The 22,364-nt window shown below is 37.5% G+C and overlaps 2 protein-coding genes and 1 pseudogene across 2 annotated transcripts; all 3 read right to left on the bottom strand.

Moving 5' to 3' along the window:
- Positions 1-768: 768 nt before the first annotated feature.
- On the bottom strand, positions 769-2,831 carry LOC132172958 (L-type lectin-domain containing receptor kinase VII.1-like; annotated as a pseudogene).
- A 1,901-nt stretch (positions 2,832-4,732) lies between these two features.
- LOC132171046 (L-type lectin-domain containing receptor kinase VII.1-like) lies at positions 4,733-7,441 on the bottom strand. Its single transcript, XM_059582250.1, has one exon. The coding sequence runs from the start codon at positions 7,090-7,092 to the stop codon at positions 5,008-5,010; it is 2,085 nt and encodes a 694-aa protein (XP_059438233.1). The 5' UTR covers positions 7,093-7,441; the 3' UTR covers positions 4,733-5,007.
- Positions 7,442-10,642: 3,201 nt separating this feature from the next.
- Positions 10,643-13,117, bottom strand: LOC132171673 (L-type lectin-domain containing receptor kinase VII.1-like). The gene has a single exon (XM_059583049.1). It carries the CDS (start codon positions 13,033-13,035, stop codon positions 10,939-10,941), a length of 2,097 nt encoding a protein of 698 aa, XP_059439032.1. The 5' UTR covers positions 13,036-13,117; the 3' UTR covers positions 10,643-10,938.
- Between the last annotated feature and the right edge of the window lie 9,247 nt (positions 13,118-22,364).

Here is a 22,364-nt window from a genome sequence, read left to right on the forward strand (position 1 = left end):
AACTGCTCTGATACCAGTTGTTAAGAAATTAATCCTATTTTCCAAGACCCGTGAGATGCGAAAAGTAAGAAGAATGCGGAATAACAAAGATAAGCAATCACACACGACACAAAGATTTAAGTGGTTCGGCTTAACAAGCCTACATCCACTGGCGGAGACGACCAGAAGAAAATCCACTATCAAAAGATGGAGTACAAAAATAGTAGAGAGAAAATCACTCAGATCCCAAAGCCCCAATACACCCAAATCTCACTATCACACAAGAAAGATTATTCCCAAAATAGAATACAAAAGACAGATGTACAAACTCTTCTTTTGCTGGAACAGATTGCGGCTAATCTCTATTTTCTTCTCTCACTCTGCAGCACCTTTTTCTTCTAATCACTTGTTTTTGGCTCCCCCAAAAACCACCAAGAAGAAAATACCGTGGCAGCCCTTGTACCTCCTTCTCTCAAAATTCTCTCTTTTTCTCCTTCCTTTGGTGCTTCACGTTTTTGGCACACACACAGCTATTTGGCTTGGCACACACAAAACCAAGCTGAAGCATGCCTTTTATAAGGCTCAAAGTCGGTCAAAGGAAATCCAAAAGCAAGGTGGACTAAAACCTTCTCCAAGTCAATCTCAAACTCCTACACCTAGGAGGACTTGGAGAAAGAGTCGGTGAAACAATACTCCTACTACAAAGCCAACTAGGAGCAGCCACCTCACGGGCCCACTAGCAAATAGATGGGTTCATGTCACCCTTAACAGTCCATTCATGATGCAGATTCACCTGCCCCCAACCATAGTTTTGGACCAAGAGAGAAGCATGGATGAAGAGTGGGGCTTCCGAGTATCTTCAAGTGTTGGGTGTGATGAAGACCCAAAATTTCATGGAATGGATTTCATTTTTCGGAGCAAATATGCATCCGTATCCTCACTTTCAACCTCCTCCGCCACCTCATTGTTCCCCTCTAACACTTTCACTACCTGTCTCATTGTTGGCCTGGAACTTGGGTTAGGGTACGCACACAACAAGCCCAAGTGAAGCACCCTGTCCACCTCTTCTTCATCAAACTCCCCTCCAGCCTTCAATCTCATCAACGGCATTCATTAATTGCCCTTGTACCATCAATAGCCATGCCCAATCAACCAAAGGTGGCTTCCCTTCCTCTATAGGCCTCCTCCCACACGACTTCTAAAATTAAGACACCAAATCCAAACACATCAGTTTGAGCCGATGCCCGTCCGCTCCTAATCACTTCCAGCGCCAAATATCCGACGGTCCCGACCACCTTAGTCGTGTTAGGCACTTGACTATGGTCGTGCATTCGGGCTAATCTGAAATCCCCTAGCCTTCCATTCATATCCTTGTCAAGTAACACATTGCTAGCCTTAATGTCCCTGTGTAGGACTTTGGCATCCCACCCCTCATGTAAGTACAAGACTGCAAAAGCTACATCTTTTAAAATCCTTATCCTGTCTTCACAGCTTAACATCTTCCTGTCATCACATTCAAACACCCACTTGTCCAAACTCCCATTTTCCATATACTCATAAACCAACAAGAAGTTGCCCTTGTCTCTCTTGCACCACCCTCTCGACCCCACCAAACTTCTATGCTTCAATCTCCCAAGGCTTGAAATTTCAGCCAAAAATTCTCTCATCCCATCATTTTCATGCGACATGCATTTCACTGCAATCTCTGCCCCTCCTGCTAAAACACCCTTATAGACCTTCCCATTCCCTCCGGTTCCGATCACATTTTCTTCTGAGAAATCTCTTGTGGCCGCCTCAAGTTCTATATAAGTCATTCTGTGTGGCCAATACTCCAATTCCCATTCTTCCATTTCCTCTCTCTCCCTAACTCCCTTTCGCTTCCTCTTGATCAAAAACAGAGCAAACAGAGCACAAAGACATACACCGCAGAAACCTCCCACTGTGAATCCTGCAATAAACCATTTGGATCGAAATATAGAACCCTTTGGAAGAACAAACGATGGCAAACCTGTGGTAACCAACTCTTCGCTTAACGAAAAGTTGGAATTACTAAAGCTCCAAGCCAAAATCTTGTGGCTTTCAACTAACTGTCCGGTGCCACTAGTAAAGCCAACATACATTTCATCCTCAAAAACATCAGAAAGATCAATAGAAACATTCAACAAAGGCTTCAGAGGTCTTTTCATGCCTGCCAGAGCCACAGTAACATTAATCAAAGAATCTGAATAATCAATCCAAACTTGGTAATTTTCACCGCTATTCAGCTTCAATTCCTTGAACGACTTCTCATCATCAGCATTGCTGCCGTTGTCGGGCCAGTACCCAGTATCGTGTGATGCATTTGAATTGAGGGAGTTCATGTCAATTCCAACATGGTTGGCACTTATGTCATCGAATTCTTCGTTCTTAAACACATCAAACTCGACACCAAAGACATGGTTATTGGGAGTCCCATTGTTGGTGAAGCTGAGAAGGCCTAGATAATGAGCTGGGTCCGCGCCTTCGATGCACTTAACGGGCACAAAAATGAAAACTATGCCATACCCAACAAGAGGAGTTTTACTGTAAGGAACCATGGAGAAGATGAAAGAAGTTGAGAAAGGATACACATAAGAAGAGTTTGGGTTTTTAGCGGGGATCTTTTCTTGGTAAATTGCCCGGCCGATTGAGAAATATGTTTTGTTAGTGAGCGTTAGAATATGAGATTCAACGTCGACCAGGCCATAGAGTAACATATCGGAGGAGTTGAAGCCATTGAAGACGAAATCAACCGCCGATATGGATTGGAAGAATAGGAAAACTGGCAGCAGAAAGCATAGTAGAAGAGGCTGTTGGTGTTTATGCTCCTCCATGGGGGATGATAGCTAGAAAACTGGAAAGAGAAATGAGCAGATGGTGTTGGATTGGATGAGGAGTTATTGAAGTTTCTTGGTCACCTTGTAGATATTCATTGCATTTGATTTCTTTCGTCCCAAGGCAGGTAGCCGGGTTGTTATCTATCAACATTTTCATAGCAGAGTTATCAACTGCAGCGAATGGAGAAAAAAATGGCATTGAGAAGAGAGAGAATGAGATCGAGTTTAGAAAAGTCAAAGAAGGGCTACAGAATTGCATGGTTTTGTCTTGGTAATTGGCGTGCCATATTCTCCAAAATACAATCCACTGAATCCAGAATTAATCTCCTGATTGTTTTTAGTCAATCCTCACTTGCACGCATTCTCCAAGATATCACAGAATAATTTAAGTCGGAAGAGGAATGGTCTTCAGAAGACAAGGAAAAGGGTGGCCACAAGTAATCGTAAGAAGCCATCACGATTGGGATGTGTTTAGATTATGAAGGTGAATGAATGCAACTGGTAAGCCCACGTGTGAAAGACTTGAAGCCTTGCACATCTAGAAAGACGCCTTGTGTGTTTGGAAAGACAAAGGGAACAGATGCGACAGTCCATGAGTTCAGCGTGGTTTTAAGACTAATTGGAATTGAGTATTCCATTAAGAAGGATAATATTTACTTACTGAAAATAGAGGAGTTAGAAATATAATAATTATTTCATTAGGAAAATTCCTAGGCCATGGGTGGCGTTGTCAAATATGGGGAGGGTGCCTAGATAAAAGTTAAGGGCTTATTTGGGAAGACAATTCTTCCCAATTCTTCTCAATTTACATGTATATACAAACACGCAGAAGAAACAGCCAAAATGAAGCCATTATGTATTCTTTTTGTTATGGTTAATTGTCCATATTCAAATATCATCCACAGCATCAAGGATTGAAAAATTCACATCCACTCATTTCCTCTGTTTTCTCAGCCTTCTTGTAACTTGTGCTTGAAACAATGTACCCAGATACCATCTTCTTATCAATTTGGAATAATGACGATGTTCAGTAACTCTTTTATCTTTCCTCTCCTTAAAATAGCAAATGTACAGCATCTTAAGAACCCAACTAGAAACCTCAACTGTCAAAGCAGAAGGCAACATACTGCAGTTTACATGTTATGGGGAAGAAAGGGTTTTATATGCTAACTTGATTCTAGACTAATTAGAACATATGCAAGCTATATACAGAGGACCAAGCCAGCACCAAGGTAACTCTATCATGTACCAAAAAATTTCCTATTTGCTCAAAACCAGAGTATAGGTTTGCTGTAAGTAGGATTTTACATCAACTGGTGCTCAAAACCAGAGTCATTTGCAGCCCCGAAGAACATGATGTTCATAAGATGGGGCCACTATTACATCAATCCAGTTGTATGAGAGTGAGATGAGAGTTAAGTATTTAGCGTTACTCTGTTCATCAAATCCGTCAGGTCCGGAACATGTTCTGCTTATTTTACTTGTAATTGGTAGTTTTATCCATTTGAGCAAGGAGCCTTAAAGTTAAGCCATTTATGAAGAAATCAATGATAACAATTTATAATTTTCCATTGTTTGTCAATGAAATACAAAAACAAATTTCGGTCTCCATCCATCAGTCATCACAATGAAAAGGGAAACTTTTGCAGCGAAATTTCAATGGTGCTAGAATATAGAGTTCATATCATGCTTTGAAGCGACTTCATAAGCGAAATGGTTAAAGAATTTTATCACAAAGCGTCAAGTTGTGGATTCAATATCAAAGAAATTATGAATTTACTATGATAATTCGGCAACAATTTTTTTGGGTCCACTTAAGTATATTTACTACCTTTTTTCTTTATACTTTCTCAATTATGGGATACAACACTCATAATAGTATATATTCTTATATGTAAATTCAAACCATACAATTAACATTACAAAGTATAAAACAAACACCTCTATATAAATGAATGGAAAGGTTTTGACTATTTAGGGAAGCTAACCAAAACTATTCTCTCAATATTCACCAAATGAATATTTTTCTTTTTCCCTGAGTACAGTAAATCCAAAAGGTTTTAGACTATTTGCCAACGTTTGGAAGACAATCCTCAAGTATTTTTGAGCAAATTTCCTTTGCATCTGAGCTGATAGAAAAAATGACCCTCAGTTCTCCATTCATGATCCAGCTTCACCTCCCCTCCGCCATAGAATTGGACCAAGAGAAAGACATGGATGAAGAGTGGGACTGCCGAATATCTTCAAATGTTGGGTGTGATGAAGACCCAAAATCTCGTGGAATCTCAGACCACCTACCCATAGGTTTCATTTTTCGGAGCAAGTATACATCCATATCCTCACTTTCAACCTCGTCCAACACCTCATTATTCCCCTCCAACACTTTTACTACTTGCCTCATGGTTGGCCGGGAACTTGGGTCAGGGTAAGCACACAACAAGCCCAAGTGAAGCACCCTGCCCACTTCTTCCTCATCAAACTCGCCTCTAGCCTTCAATCTCTCATCAAGAGCATTCAATAATTGCCCTTGTCCCATCAAGTGCCATGCCCAATCTACCAAAGCTGGCTTCCCTACCTCGATAGGCCTCCTCCCACACATGACTTCTAAAATCAAGACACCAAATCCAAACACATCGGTTTGAGCCGATGCCCGTCCGCTCCTAATCACTTCCGGCGCCAAATATCCAACGGTCCCGACCACCCTTGTCGTGTTAGGCACTTGTCCATGGCCGTGCATTCGGGCTAATCCGAAATCCCCTAGCCTTCCATTCATATCCTTGTCAAGTAACACATTGCTGGCCTTAATGTCCCTATGAAGGACTTTGGCTTCCCACCCCTCATGTAAGTACAAGACTGCAAAAGCTACATCTTTCAAAATCCTTATCCTGTCTTCACAGCTCAACATCTTCCTGTCATCACATTCAAACACCCATTTGTCCAAACTCCCATTTTCCATATACTCATAAACCAAAAAGAAGTTTCCCTTGTCTCTCTTGCACCACCCTCTCAACCCCACCAAACTTCTATGCTTCAATCTTCCAAGGCTTGAAATTTCAGCCAAAAACTCTCTCACCCCATCATTTTCATGCGAAATGCATTTCACTGCAATCTCTGCCCCTCCTGCTAAAACACCCTTATAGACCTTCCCATTCCCTCCGGTTCCGATCACATTTTCTTCTGAGAAATCTCTTGTGGCCTCCTCAATTTCTATGTAAGTCATTCTGTGTGGCCAATACTCCAATTCCCATTCTTCCATTTCCTCTCTCTCCCTAACTCCCCTTCGCTTCCTCTTGATCAAAAACAGAGCAAACAGAGCACAAAGACAGACACCGCAGAAACCTCCCACTGTGATTCCTGCAATAAACCCTTTGGATCGAAATATTGAATCCTTTGGAAGAACAAACGATGGCAAACCTGTGGTAACCAACTCTTCGCTTATCGAAAAGTTGGAATTACTAAAGCTCCAAGCCAAAATCTTGTGGCTTTCAACTAACTGTCCGGTACTACTAGTAAAGCCAACATACATTTCATCCTCAAAAACCTCAGAAAGATCAAGAGAAACATTGAACAAAGGCTTCCCAGGTCTTTTCATGCCTGCCAGAGCCACAGTAACATTAATCAAAGAATCTGAATAGTCAATCCAAACTTGGTAATTTTCACCGCTATTCAGCTTCAATTCCTTGAACGACTTCTCATCATCAGCATTGCTGCTGTTGTCGGGCCAGTACCCGGTATTGTGTGATGCATTTGATTTGAGGGAGTTCATGTCGATTCCAACATGGTTGGCGCTTATGTCATCAAATTCTTCGTTCTTAAACACATCAAACTCGACACCGAAGACATGGTTATCGGGATTCCCATTGTTGGTGAAGCTGAGAAGGCCTAGATAATGAGCTGGGTCCGCGCCTTCGATGCCCTTAACGGGCACAAAAATGAAAACTATGCCATACCCAGCAGGAGGAGTTTTCGTGTAAGGAACCATCGAGAAGATGAAAGAAGTTGAGAAAGGATACACATAAGAAGAGTTTGGGTTTTTAGCGGGGATCTTTTCTGGGTAAAGAGCACGACCGATTGAGTAGTATGTTCTGTTAGTGAGCGTTAGAATACGAGATTCAACGCCGGCCAGGCCATAGAGCAACATATCGGAGGAGTTGAAGCCATTGAAGACGAAATCAACAGCCGATATGGATTGAAAGAAGAGGAAAACGGGCAGCAGAAAGCAGAGTCGGAGAGGCTGTTGGTGTTTATGCTTCTTCATGGGGGGTGATCGCTAGAAAAGTAAAACAGAGAATGAATGGAACAGAGATGAGCAGGTGAATCTGGGAAAAGAAAAGGAAATGTTGGATGAGGAGTTAATAATGAACTAATTGCTTGGTCAACTTTCAGATATTCATTGGGTTGTTATCTATCTACATTTTCGTAGAAGATTTATCAAGTGAAGTGAATGAAAAACGAAAAACAAAACAAAAAAAAGAACGGCACCCAGATAGGCATGGGAAAAGAATGAGAACTGGCATCTTACTCGATCTGGGAAAGGTTTGTTGGAGTTTAGCGTCTAGAAGAGTCAAAGAAGGGCTACAGAAGAGCCAATGAAAGTCTTTGTAACTCTCCAAGATAAATTTGACTTCACACACAGAACTAGCTAGAAGTCCGAAGAGGATGAGGGCATAATTTGAAAGAGTAGGGCATAATTTGAAAGAGAAGGCAAGGAAAAGGGTAGCCATCACTCATTCATTGTGGTGGGTAAAGAGATAAGGCTATGTTAAAAAAAATTTAATTTCCTCCCTCTCGTGTGGCTAATATGGAGCAATGTCATCGTTTATATGATCCAACGGTCAAATTTTGTTTTGAGATCAAGACCGTCCATCTTTGACCTCGTACTGGCGCCACATTTTGCGAATATCAGCGATGCCCAACGACTTGAAGCCTTGCGTGTTTAGAAAGACGAAGGGGACAGGAGCGACGGTCCAAGAGTTCAACGTGGTAGTCGAAGAGTCGTTGTAAATGCCTTAAAAAAGCATCACGTGTTTGAAAGATGACAATTTTTTACGCGATTTTAATTAAATAAGTTACGCAAAGGTTGAGCAATATAGTCTTATTGTTGGGTGGTTTGGGAATCTCTCGACCCCAAAAACTATCTCAAGAGATGAATGTTTTTCCTTATACTTATAAGATGACCATCAACTCCTTCCACAACCGATGTGAGATAACCTCAACAATCTCTCCCTCACACATCAAGCGTGGGTCAGAGTAGAAATAACCTGTTTCTTCTGTGGACGAATGGACCGAGACTTGTTGATTGAACCTGAGCTCTGATACCAACACATACCAATGTTGGATGGTCTTAGACCTCTCTCAACTCCAAAAGCTAGCTCAAGAGATGAGGTTTTCCTTCACACTTATAAGATGACTCTCAGCCCTTGCACAACCGATGTGAGATAACCCCAACACTTATACGCATGTTAAATTTCTAGTTTTTCCAAAAACTTAAGCTAATAGGAAGAGATAAATTTAACCACTTAATCATTGCTTTTAATAGGTGAAACCCAACACATGAAATATTTAATTTAAATGGGGAGTGAATTGATGGAGTCAAAGTTCAATCTCAGACCTTTGGCTATAATACCATGTTAAATTATCAATTATACTAAAAGTTTAAATTGATAAGAAAAAATAAATTTAATCACTTAACAACACATGCCTCAGTACGCGAACGCGAATTACCATCTCTATCCCCATTCACTAGCAATTTAAGGAACACTGACTAAACAACATTCAATGAATAAAGACAGTTGCTTAAGGAGCATTCTAGAAACAAGAAGGATAAAGCCAACGTGGGCTCATTTGGACTTGACTCATCTGCAGTTGCAAGAATGGAAGGAGTGGAATAGATAATGTTTAATGGGCCAAGAGTTAAGCATAGCTTGTATTTTAACGTCACTTTAGTTCTGAGAAGTTGTTGAATTGTTTTGTTCTTTTACTTGTTAGGAGAATAATGGGCTTCTCCAACAACCTTCTAATCGTTGTAATTATTATCAATTCTAGTAGTTTATCTGCATTCATTCTCTAATTCGTTATTATTGGGTGGTTATCTTGATAGATTCAAGATCCACTCATAATTGCTTGGATCATGCTGTGGTCACAAGGGCCCAACTCACAATCATGGTAGCAAATGGAGGCAAGCTACAGAGTGAAGGTTCTTGCAAAGTAGTTTCCATATGCATGCAAGAACATTGGTAGCATGCACTCAGATTTGTTGATTTTTCCTTTGGGGGGATGTGATGTGGTCTTAGGCATAGAGTGTATGACAACATTAGGATTCATTCTTTAGGATTTCTTGCAGCTCACTATGTAGTTTCTAGTAGGAGGAGAAAGGAGATAGCTTTTAGGAATGACACCTTTTAAAGGGATTTCTCTGCTGATAATGACTTTCACTAGGGCTCGTTTGGTTTGCAGAATGCGTATTCCATTAAGAAAGGGAATAGTTATTACTGAGAATGAAAAATGTTGAAATAGAATAATTATTTCAATTCTCTAGTTTGGTAGCAGCACATATTTCATAATTAAAATTGAAATAAAATTACTAAAAGCCCATTTGATTTCTAATTTTTTCAAATCTCAAATTAAAAAAAAAAAAAAAAAAAAATTGTTCAACGTGTGGTGGCCGGCCACCCCAGGGCTATCGGGGGTGGCCTTGGCCACCTCGGTGAGATTCCGGGGTGGCGTGGGCCATCGGGGTGGCTAGGCCACCTCAGATTCTCACCGGGGGTGGCGAAGGCCCTAAGGTGGCCGCGCCACCCAAGAGGCTTCGATGGTCCATTACGAGGCCCTCCGGGGGTGGCAGCGTCACCCCCAGGGCCTATTGTAGGTGGCTGGCCATCCATTGGGGTCTATTCCATGAGAATAGTCATTCCATTTCAAGGACCTATTCCGTAAACTAAACGGGCCCTAAATCTTCCCTAGACCAAGACCCAAATCCCCAAATGGACTATCTACTAAGAAAATTTGCAAAGCCTAAAAGCCTTCAACCTCATAGGAACCATGATCACAGAATCATCACAATTAGACCCCATAGTTATCCCTTTTTTCCAGAAGGAAGAGATAGAGAAGTTGGTAAGGGAAATGTTGCAGACTGGAATCATAAAACCCTGTCAAAGCCCCTTTTTCTTCTTCGTTGCTGTTAGTGAGGAAAGCATATGGAAATTGGAGGTTTTTTATTGACTATCAGGCCTTAAACAGTGAGACAGTTGAAGATATACATGGAAGACCAAACCAGCACCAAGGTAAGTATATCAAGCATGTGCCAAACATGTTACATATGACTCAATTATAGGGAACAGACATCTTATTTCTCTAACATTGGATTTGTTCCTACTCTCAGTTCGATTCTTCAAATTCTTCAAATGGACCACAAACAATTCAAGTCCTTCAACCACTAATGTTAAGAGGAGGGAATTGATCCAATTCTAACTAATAAAATAACCTTTAATCAAATGCAAGTGAATGAAAATAACCACAAAAAGAACCTGCATTTCAAGAAATGTCATTGGTATTCAAGCATGCAACTGGTGCTCAAAACCAGAGTCAATTGCAGCATCCCAAAATGAATAGTGTAGGATCACTTTATTCTTCTTTCTTTTTGCAGGGAAAGAAAACAAACCTAATTAATCTAAATATGCCTATTAATAGCTCCGATATTAATTGTTAGGAAGAGAATATGCTAATATGCTTTAGTTCACTTAGTTATATTAACGACTATTTTTCTTTATAAGACATAAAAATCACACATGCACTCACATTTTAGCGTCTATATCATTTCTTACCTGTAAATTCAATAGTACAGTTAACACTACAAAGTATAAATGGATACAAACTCCTCTATATAATCGAATGGAAAGGTTTTGAGTTTTGGTATAAGCTAATCAAAACTATTCCCTCAATATTTTGTTCAAATGGACACCATGTTCATGTCTCGATCCATGCCGTCTTCTTGGTTGGAGTGATAAAGCATGCCGCAACTTACCAAATGAATATTTGCCAACGTTTGGAAGTCAATCCCCAAGCATTTTTGAGGAAATCTTCCGTTGCTTCTGAGATGACAGATTCATCTGCCCTCCGCCATAGTATTGGACCAAGAGAAAGACATGGATGAAGACTTGAACTGGCGAATATCTTCAAATATTGGGTGTGATGAAGACCCAAAATTTTGTGGAATCTCAGACCACCTACCCATGGATTTCATTCTTTGGAGCAAATATGCATTCATATCCTCACTTTCAACCTCTTCCTCCACCTCTTTGTTCCCCTCCAACACTTTCACTACTTGTCTCATTGTTGGGCGGGAACTTGGGTCAGGGTAAGCACACAACAAGCCCAAGTGAAGCACCCTGTCCACTTCTTCCTCATCAAACTCGCCTCGTCCCTTCAATCTCTCATCAAGGGCATTCATTAATTGCCCTTGTCCCATCAATAGCCATGCCCAATCTACCAAAGGTGGCTTCCCTTCCTCTATAGGCCTCCTCCCACACATGACTTCTAAAATCAAGACACCAAATCCGAACACATCAGTTTGAGCCGATGCCCGCCCACTACTAACCACTTCAGGTGCCAAATATCCGATGGTCCCGACCACCCTAGTCGTGTTAGGCACTTGACCATGGTCGTGCATTCGGGCTAATCCGAAATCCCCTAGCCTTCCGTTCATGTCCTTGTCAAGTAACACATTGCTGGCTTTAATGTCCCTATGTAGGACTTTTGCTTCCCACCCCTCATGTAAGTACAAGACTGCTGAAGCCACATCTTTCAAAATCCTTATTCTGTCTTCACAGCTCAACATCTTCCTGTCATCACATTCAAACACCCACTTGTCCAAACTCCCATTTTCCATATAGTCATAAACCAAAAAGAAGTTCCCCATGTCTCTCTTGCACCACCCTCTCAACCCCACCAAACTTCTATGCTTCAATCTTCCAAGGCTTGAAATTTCAGCCAAAAACTCTCTCACCCCATCATTTTCATGCGAAATGCATTTCACTGCAATCTCTGCCCCTCCTGCTAAAACACCTTTATAGACCGTCCCATTCCCTCCACTTCCAATCGCATTTTCTTCTGAGAATTCTCTGGTGGCCACATCGATTTCTTGATAAGACATTCTGTGCGGCCAATACTCCAATTCCCATTCTTCCATTTCCTCTCTCTCCCTAGCTCTCCTTCGCTTCCTCTTGATCAAAAACAGAGCAAACAGAGCACAAAGACCAACAACGAAGAAACCTCCCACTGTGATTCCTGCAATAAACCCTTTCGATCGAAATATTGAACCCTTTGGAAGAATAAACGATGGCAGACCGGTGGTAACCAAATTTTCGCTTAACGAAAAGTTTGAATTACTAAAGCTCCAAGCCAAAATCTTGTGACTTTGAATTAACATTCCGGTAGCACTAGTAAAGCCAACATACATTTTATCCTCAAAAACCTCAGAAAGATTAAGAGAAACATTCAACAAAGGCTTCCGAGGCCTTTTCATGCCTGCCGGAGCCATAGTAACATTAATCAAAGAATCTGAATAGTCAATCCAAACTTGGTAATTTTCACCACTATTCAGCTTCAATTCCTTGAATGACTTCTCATCATCAGCCTTGCTGTTGTTGTCGCTTCTTTGGTCGTCGGGCCAGTACCCGGCATCGTGTGAGGCATTTGATGTGAGGGAGTTCACGTCGATTCCAACATGGTTGGCGCTTATGTCATCGAATTCTTCGTTCTTAAACACATCAAACTCGACACCGAAGACATGGTCATTGGCATTCCCGTTGCTGGTCAAGTTGAAAAGGCCTTGATATTGAGCTGACGTCGCGCCTTCGATTTCAGTAACGGGCACAAAAATGAAAACTATGCCATGCCCAGGAGGAATATTCTTGTAAGGAATCATCGAGAAGATGAAAGAAGTTGAGAAAGGATACACATAAGAAGAATTTGGATTTCTTGCCTGGATCTTTTCTGGGTAAAGAGCACGACCGATTGAGAAATTTGTGTTGTTCGTGAGCGTTAGAACACGAGATTCAACGGTGGCCAGGCCATAGAGTAACATATCGGAGGAGTTGAAGCCATTGAAAACGAAATCAACAGCCGATATGGATTGGAAGAAGAGGAAAACGGGCAGCAGAAAGCACAGCAGGAGAGGCTGTTGGTGTTTATTCTTCTTCATGGGGAATAGCTAAGAAAAACGAAACAGAGAATGAATGGAAGAGAGATGAGCCTGCTGATGAGGAGTTATTGCACTTTCTTAGTCAACTTTTATTAGATATTAATTGGGTTTGATTTTTTTTTCGTCACATGGCAGGTAGCCGGGTGGCTATCTTTCAACATTTTCATAGAAGATTTATCAAATGGAAGAAGAATTTGAACTGGTTGCTTGACTCTATAAATATATTCAAGCATTTCCTGATTGTTTTTAGCCAATCTGCATTCTCCATGATAAAAATAAAAAATAAAAAGAAAATACTTTTGCAGAGAAATGGTCTTCAAAAGAGCAGTAAACAAGATGAGGGCAAAATTTTGAAAGAGATGGCAACCACATGCAATCTTAAACCGCCATCACTCGTTCATACTTCATGGTTGAATACTTCATGCAATCACGTGGCGGGTAAATATAAGGTTCTGTTCAAAAAAAAAAAAAGATGGAGCAATGTCATCATTTCTATGATCCAACGGTCAAATTTTCAGAGCTATGAATACAAATAAATAGTAAAAAAAATAAGTAAAAAATGAGTTGATTTATTTGGACCGTTGAAAGCGATTACTGAAACAAAAGTCAAGCACGGAAGGGGCAAGAACGCTTTCCAAGTACCCTCCCCACTACAAACAAACAACTGAGAAAACATCCAAACAAATGCCGGCGAAAGAAAGGCACCTGAAAGACTTGAAGCTTGCGTGCTAAGGAAGACACCTAGCGTGTATGGGAAGACGAAGGGGACAGGTGTGACAATTCAGGAGTCCAACGTGGCAGTCGGAGAGTCGTTGAAAAATGCTTAGAAGCATCACGTGTATTGAATGAAATTCCCTTCAAGGAGCATCCTAGAAACTAGAAGAAGGATGGTGACATGGATGTCTTTTATGATATCAGGTTAAATTATCAATTTATAAATTAGGAGATTATTGCTTCAAAAAAGTAAAGATTTGTAATAAAAAAAAAACCCACCTAGCTGGAGAGATTTGTGCTGCAAAAAGCTTGTCAGAAATACAAAGATAGCACACAAAAAAGAGATCTGGGTGTTTTGTTGTTCTTTTGTTATTGCTTTTATTCTTCTGTTGTTTTGTGTAGGCTTTAGATTTAGAGAGCGCATGGGACTGCCGTTGAAGGGTTTAAAAGTGCGTTTAATACTTAAAAAGTTTGTTTAAAAAAAAAAAAAAAAAAAAGGTACTCATTTGATAAAAAAAAAAAAATTAAAAACGTTTTTAAGGGTTTCAAAAGCCTAAAAATGACCAAAATGCACTTTTAACTGAAGTTTTTGCCAGAAAGCGGTTTTTAACTTAAAAGCTCTATTTCTCAAATGCAATTCTAAACAGGTTCTTAGTGTTCGTGCTCTTGTGTTGTATTAATATTATTGGGTGGAGACTTTGTTTTTAGCTCAATTTCAATCTCCTTTGATGCTTGTTTCGCTGCAATGCTTTGTTGTTGCGGTTAAGAAAGACTTATAAGTCGCAGTTGTGGTTGTTAGATTTTCTAATGATAAATTATCATGCTGCCCAAACTTCACATGATGTGCTAACATCTCAAGACTGAAATCTTGTCTTTTCGGTTTTCTTTGTTATTTGCCATATTTGTAGTGTATTTTATTGTGCACATTGTGTAGTTAGATGGGCCGCTTCCAACCTCATGTTTGGAAGCATTTTCGACTAGTTTTCTATTCTCTCTACCTTTTGGATTAAGAATGAAAATGACCCCTCTTAAAATGTTACCCAAGCCAACACCCATAACACAATGTAATACATTTAGACATGTCAAGATGAAAGAGATTTCCCAGCCAGATTTCAACCAAACTCAGAAATACACCAAACTTGCTCGTCAGACCAGACTTCTCAACCAAATATTATTCTCAACAACAAAATCCCAAACATAAGACTTCAGAGACATTATTAACAAGACATTATTAACAAGGAGTATGACATCATTAATTTACTTCTAGTAATTTGTATAAGGGTGCTTTAAAACAAAAAAATTATCCCTGTACTCAAAAAGGAAGATAATGCCAAAGTCCAAAAGTACCACAGTGAAAAGGAAAATTTGCCAGAAATGCAGAAGATATAAGCAATTGACTTCCTACATTTGCTTTTACTACAAATCACTTGTAAATTAACATGTTAGTCCATCTAACACTTTCCACGTCAACCATTTAACATGTAGGGGTGTAAATCTCATTATATAGGTGGATAAATACTCTTATTTCGCATCTGCACTTTGTGGAATCTGCCCATAACCGCACACGTGCAGACGTTGTTTTTGAACTCACCGCTCATGACATTTGCTTAATTTGTATTTTGGACTCTTTCGAGCTTCTTTTAGGCTTTTTTTTTGTTTTTGTTTTTGTTTTTGTTTTTTTTTTTTTTTCTTTTTATGATGAACTTAATTTGTATGGCCTTTTTTATTAAAGCCTTTTATTGTTAGTGACTCACCTTTAGAGAAGACTTCCACATCACCTTTAGACAGCAAAGACTCCATCTCTGCATCACAGTTATGATCAAGCATGAGACTCTCTGATCTCATACAAGTTGACTTAATTGTACACATGCATCTCTCTCATGCATATCAGATAAACCAGAAGAAGAGATTTCAAGATTTGAAGAAGGATAAAAAGACTAATTTATTATTTATCTTTATCTTTTGTTAGTTCATATAAACCTTACACATTTTAAATGTATTGTGGATCAATATCAACTCTTTGTAACTCAACTATAAATATTATACAAATACTCTGGTTTTGATTAAGTTAATCAAAACCATTCCCTCTTAAATACTTGTAAATTGTAATATGAAAATACAAATTGAATTGTAAACATTGAGCAATACAAATATTTATAGATTGAATTATAATATAAAAAAAAAATGCATATATGTATAAACTTAATACAAACTATTTTTTATAAAACAAAACTAATTTTAAATTTATATACTCATATACTCTGCTATCCGCCTGCATAGGTATGAATAGCGAATATGGACCATATGGTATTCAAGCTAGAATTAGGAGCTGAAAATCTAAATTATGAGCTGAAAATCCACCTACAACCCATGTAGACGAGTAGATAGTGAATACGGAGCTGTTTTTAACTGCCCAACTAAACATGTCTATTGACATGGCAATCGACATCATACCAATTATGCCGGCAATTAAAATATGGAACCGTATGTATAAAAGTCCACATAACATTCATTCATTTTCATAAAATATAAATTGCTACGTAAATTTAAAATTTTTCCTAATTATTATTATTATTATTTCACTTTCACTTTCACTTTCACTTTCACTGCTTAAATTTGTCATGAATTTGAAATATATCCTTTTGAGGTTTTTCAGTCAATATTGCTTTTTTTTTTTTTTTTTGACATGTTCACACAAGGGAAGAAGGATGGAGGATTCAAGCTAGTGCTCTCCGCTTCATGAGACGTGGTCCATAGTTAATTTTGGGTTGTTTGTGTGTCACGTCAACATGTTTACTACATTACATTAAAATAATATATCTACTAATTTTATTTAAAAATAAAAATTTAAGAAGATGGGATAAAAATAATTATTACCCTAAACCTTAAAAATGTTGACCCAAAAACCCACCCACGAAATTACCCATGTCAAGTTTGCGGCAAGCTAAAGCATGAAAGTAAAAATTTAAAAAGGTCTAAATAGTAAATACACCATTTCTTGGTTTTTCTCTCATTCTTTTACTTTTCAAAATCAGAATTAAATGGTCTTTATGGGTAACTCAATCCGCTGCAGACTACACCTCATTAAGGTAAATCAAATCCCTCTTTTTCTTTTTCCTCTTCTTGTGAGACATGTCAAAACAGAAAATTACCACTAAATCTGTGAAATTTATGTGTGGAACCATAAAGCGCTACACCAATACCTATACTAATTAATAATTAATAATTTGTTTTGGGTGCTGCTTTGTATTTGGAAACACATTTATAAGCTTTAAGAAATCGAGAAGAACATGGATACATATAATCAAGAGCTCCTATTACCCCTCTTTTCCTAGCCATTGATAAAGAGTGAATAATATATTAAATGCTTTTCCATTGTTGCAAATCCGACAGCGTTTTCAAGTCTTTCTTTCTTTAATTAGTGGCCGCCAGGCAGATAACATTGACTCCATGGATCCCTTGCTTAAAATATAAATATTGCTTCACAGGAGGCGGCCGTCCTACTTTGACCAATGGCGGCCGACTGTCGGAAAGGCCGCCTACCTTAAATGGTTAATCATTTTTTAAACAATTTCAAAAGAAATTCGAATTACAGAATTTATAAACTTTTTTTTTTTTTTCTTTACATCAAACAACTTAAAAAATACCATTAAATATGTGACATGTTTTCGTTAAGTATGTTTTTATCATGTTCTTGCTTTTTTATGTTGTATAAAATGTTTGAATTAAAAATTGTTTTTTGGTCTTCTAAAATATAAGCATTTATGCAAAAATAAAGATGAGGAAAATTTATTTTGAATGTCTTGATAGCACGTTCGTTTTTAAATATGTAGCGTTCATTTTTAAATATGTAGCATTTTTCAAGTCGTTTAATACTTAAAAACAGCATAAATTTTGTAATTTGCGAAACTACAAATTTCGAAGATCAATGATTCTTGTCCAATTTTAAAGTAAGCATATCTATGTAAAGTCGATATTTCATTTGAACGAGATAATATTCGGTTAGTTATATTGGAAAAGTATTTTTATCTAAAATACATATTCAATATAACTAATTAGATATTATTCAATTTAAATGAACTAAAGATGATCATAATTCAATTAATCATGATCGTGTCCATTTTTATTTAAAATGGAGAATATCTTTGTTCGTTGGGAGGGGAGATTCTGTTTTCTTTTAAAAGTAATGCTATTTGTCCCCAATGGGTAGCTTAATCGATTGGAGACCACGCCTTATGAAGCGAATGTCACTAGTTCGAATCCCTCATCCCCCGTCTTGTGTGGACATGTAAAAAAAAAAAAAAAAAGTAATGCTACTTAATATTACGCCATCATCTCATTGAAGGATATGGCTCTGCTCATTAGTCTTTGATTTATATTTTATTTTTAAATAAAGGCTGATGGGTACGGTCATGTGAGCTCAGTATTATTGTGAGTGGAATATTAGTGTAATATTTAACATTATAATAAATTGAGTCATAAGTCACTGTAAAGTGAATCAAACACTTAAAGGACATGAATTATTTTACAATAATAGTTTATCCCAAGGTCAATTTGGTAAAACTACAAGCTCCATGAACTTACCAAATAATTATCCCAATGGCCTAATTTTTAAAAATTTAGAACCACGCCAGAGCTTGAGGGACCTCCGCTAGAGGTTGTTGGAAGTTATCAATTGTATTTCTCAATCGCTCATTTATATCGAAACAAACCAAGTCTAAATTTTAGCAAAGCCTTCGAGCAACCTACTAGACAATAGAGTCGTGGTCTTGGACATTGACATTTTAAGCAATATATTAAACATTTTCAAGCAATTTTGGCATGGTGCTCATGATTTTGATCGTGAAAAAAAACCATGGAAAAGATTGTCATGATCATAGAATAGAGGACGGCCTTATGGTCCTTACTATTGCATCTAATGCTGCCCTTTTTTCATTTAATTGCTGACATGGGGAATGAAAATAACAAATAAACATAAAATTCAACAAAAATATTGATTAATCATAAAATTTCAAGCTGTCATATAATTAAAACAAGAAACTTGGATTGAAACGTTTCATTATCTGACAAGATGGAGGGCGGTGGTGGTGCCATTGTCTAGCATAGACTTTCCATCAAATATAAACACAAGGCAAGCTAATTATTTTATGACACTCTTCTTCTTAGTGTAAAAGATGCCATATGTTCCTCTCAAGTGTTAAAGACAAATAGTATGTCTATTTCAATTGGATTCATGTCTATCTCTCTATAATTCTTGTTGCTTTCCAACACTTCACTTATTCTGGATATCGCTTTTATCTACCATTAAGCAGCTAACTCAATTATCATCTATCTTATTAATAGACAACAAAAAATGTTAGAACCTACACTTTTATCCCAGTATTATTTCATTTTACTAACAGCAAAAACGGTAATGCCAATTAGCCCTTATAGAAAGAAAAAAAAAAAAATTTAAAATAAGGACAGATCGATACTACCATATTAGCAGGGTCAGGGTAAGATAGTGTTATGGGATAAAAGCATGGTTTTTATCATTACTCAATAACAACGCTAAAAGTTCAAGTTTGACATTTAATAATTTCAATTTACAGCCTAATCCGAGACATCCAACCCACTTAAGACCCCTCTTTAATGCTTTCGCTTGCATGGTAGCTTCATCGACCGCTAGTCTTCGTTAGCATGTAGTGTTTATGTTTTCATCCCTTGTTTTAATTAATGAAAAAAATGCTTATGATATTACAACTTTTTAATTATTACAATTCTTTATAAAACTAGCATGACAGCTCATGTAGAACTGTCACGTTAGCTACAATCAAATTAAATTATTTAAAAATTTACATAATAAATACCGCATAAATTTACAAACTGACCTAACAATTCATATAATACTGTCACATTAATCGTAATCAAATTTTTATTTAAAAGGTGCAATAAATATGTAATGCAAAGTATATAATCCCCCATATATTACAAAACATGTTGATATATATGAAATGATGCATGCTTGCAAGTGTGGAAAGCACATTATAAAGTCGGTCTCACTATCAATTTTTGGATATGACTAGATAGAAACAACTTTTAGGAAGAAAGAGTTGGTTCTAGCATTTACTTGCTTATTAATGAACCCTTTAAATTCCAAGTTCAATAATATGCAGAGAGATTTGTGGCTTATCATTCCTTTACTGAGATGCTTATGGTAATTAAAATAATTAGTGATTTGGATTTGTAGTAATATTGGGTTTTTATTTGTACAAGTCATTCATTTCTCTTCTTCTTTTATAGACTATACTGGGTTTGGTGGTTGAAGTTCCAATGTTGAGTTTATTGTTAAAATCAAGGATGCAGATATTTACCTGATGGACATGAGCTCTTTGTATCTGTTCCTTGTATTTGGCTCAATTTAATCCGCTTTCATATGCCTCTACCCAAATGCCGCCTTTGCAGAAGCTGTTTTCTGTGATATCCTTGTTTTTGGCAGTCAGTGTCTGCCATTTTGATTTAGTTTGTGTGAGGAAATAATATATGCATTTTGGCGCATCTTTAGGTGAAGATGGACAAGAAAGTGAGACTGTCCAAACTATTGGTGTAAACGAGAGCATACCTTCGAACAACCCTGTGGAAAGGGACGCTCTTTCTTCGCCGAATCTAGTGGGAGTGGTTCAAGATTTGACCTTGCCTCCTCCTCCTCCTGCTGTTTTTCTGGGCTACACGCTTCCTCCAGGGCATCCATGTAATGTTTTTACGCTGCCTCCCCCACCAGCGGATAGAAAAAGAACCGGACCAAGGCGTAAGTTCTACATTTTCTTTTTAAAACTTTAGGCATACCTTATCTTTTTGTTTTTGGGTGAAAATTTTAGCAATCACTGCCCAACATTTCCACATAAATGTAGTTAGTTCTTCACACGTTCCAAGATGGCAAGGATGTATGTGCACAATGATGTACCTTATTATTACTGTGATGTTAATGATTTTGCTGAGTTTTTTGCTTGTTTATATTTCAGCTTGTCCAGTATGTTACCTTCCTGTGGAAGAAGCCATTGCCTTAATGCCAAAGGTCCCCTCTGATTCCCCACTTCTTAAAAACTTAACGTATATTTATGAGGAAAATTTAGCTAGAGATGGAGAATTTGGAGGTTCGGACTTTGGTGGATACCCCACTTTGAAGCAGAGGAGTGATTCTTATGATATAAGAGGGTCAATGAGTGTGCACTGCGGGTATGCTATTTTTTCCTTTTGTCCTCCTTTTCTTTTATGGGGTCAAGTTTTCCTCAAATACATCTCTATCTTTCTCTTTCTCCCCTTTTTATTTTAATGCTTTTAATGCCAAAACCGGTTTTTTAAGACATAATTTGTGAACCGGTATTTTAAGAGTGAACCGGTTCTTACTTAAAAAACCAGTCATTAAATTAGCGTAATTAATGACATTTAATTATATTTTAAGAGTTTTTTATATATAAATTATTTAATAAATTAAATATTATCAATGTCCAAATCAAATAAGGAAACAAATACTACAAATCAAATCATATCATATATCATATATAATAGCCGAAGCCTTCTTTTGAAGTGCCATCAAATCGCGACATGTGGCGTGAACTAATTTTTTTTTTAAGACTAAACTGATTTTTTAACTCATTATTTTAAATAGTGAACAGTTAAAAATTGAACGGTTCATATTTTTGTTCTCTCTATCTCTCTTTTTTTTCCTCTCTCTCAACGTCTCTCTCTCTCTTTTTCTTTTTTTCTCCAAGTCATTCACTCTCATTCCACATCTCTCTCTTGAACCGGTTTATATCTCTCTCTCTCTCTCCTTTTTTTTCCTCTCTCTCTTTTTTCTCTCCAAGTCTTTCACTCTCATTCAACATCTCTCTTAATTTCAAAAAAAAAATCTCTATCCCTCCACTCTCCAACATTAATATCTCTCCTCTTGTTTCTCTCCATCTCTATCTTTCTCTTTCTTCACTCTCCAACATTAACAAAAACATAATCCATTGGCCTAAAAATTTAACTTGGAGGTAATTATTCTTCTTAACCTTTTTTTATTTTTTTTATTTTTTATTTTTCAGACCAACAATGTTTTAACATATTCTAATTTATATAAATTAAACTAAAATTAAAGGTCTTATGTTTTAATTCATTTGAGTGTTTATGGATTTTTTTTTTTTGGTGTAATTTACTCGGATTTTCAAGCATATTTTTAAGTTTTTTTTTTTTTTTCTCTACTTTTGAAAGCAATATTATTTTGCTTCTTTTTTTTTTTTTAATATTCGGAATTATATAGGTTTTATTTGTATTGAAATAAGATAGATGATTTATTTGATTGCATTAAATTTTGATTGAAAGATCAATTTTTTTAAAGACTAAACCGATTTTTTAACTCATTATTTTAAAAAGTGAACAGATAAAAATTGAACGGTTCATATTTTTGATTTCTCTCTATCTCTATTTTTTTTTGTCTCTCTCTCTCTCTCTCTCTCTCTCGTTTTCTCTCCAAGTCATTCAATCTCATTCCACATCTCTCTCTCTTAAACCGGTTCATATCTCTCTCTCTCCTTTTTTTCCTCTCTCTCCACATCTATCTCTCTTTTTTCTCTCCAAGTCTTTCACTCTCATTC

This window comes from Corylus avellana, chromosome ca2 (assembly GCF_901000735.1).
Source record: "Corylus avellana chromosome ca2, CavTom2PMs-1.0".
NCBI lineage: Eukaryota > Viridiplantae > Streptophyta > Magnoliopsida > Fagales > Betulaceae > Corylus > Corylus avellana.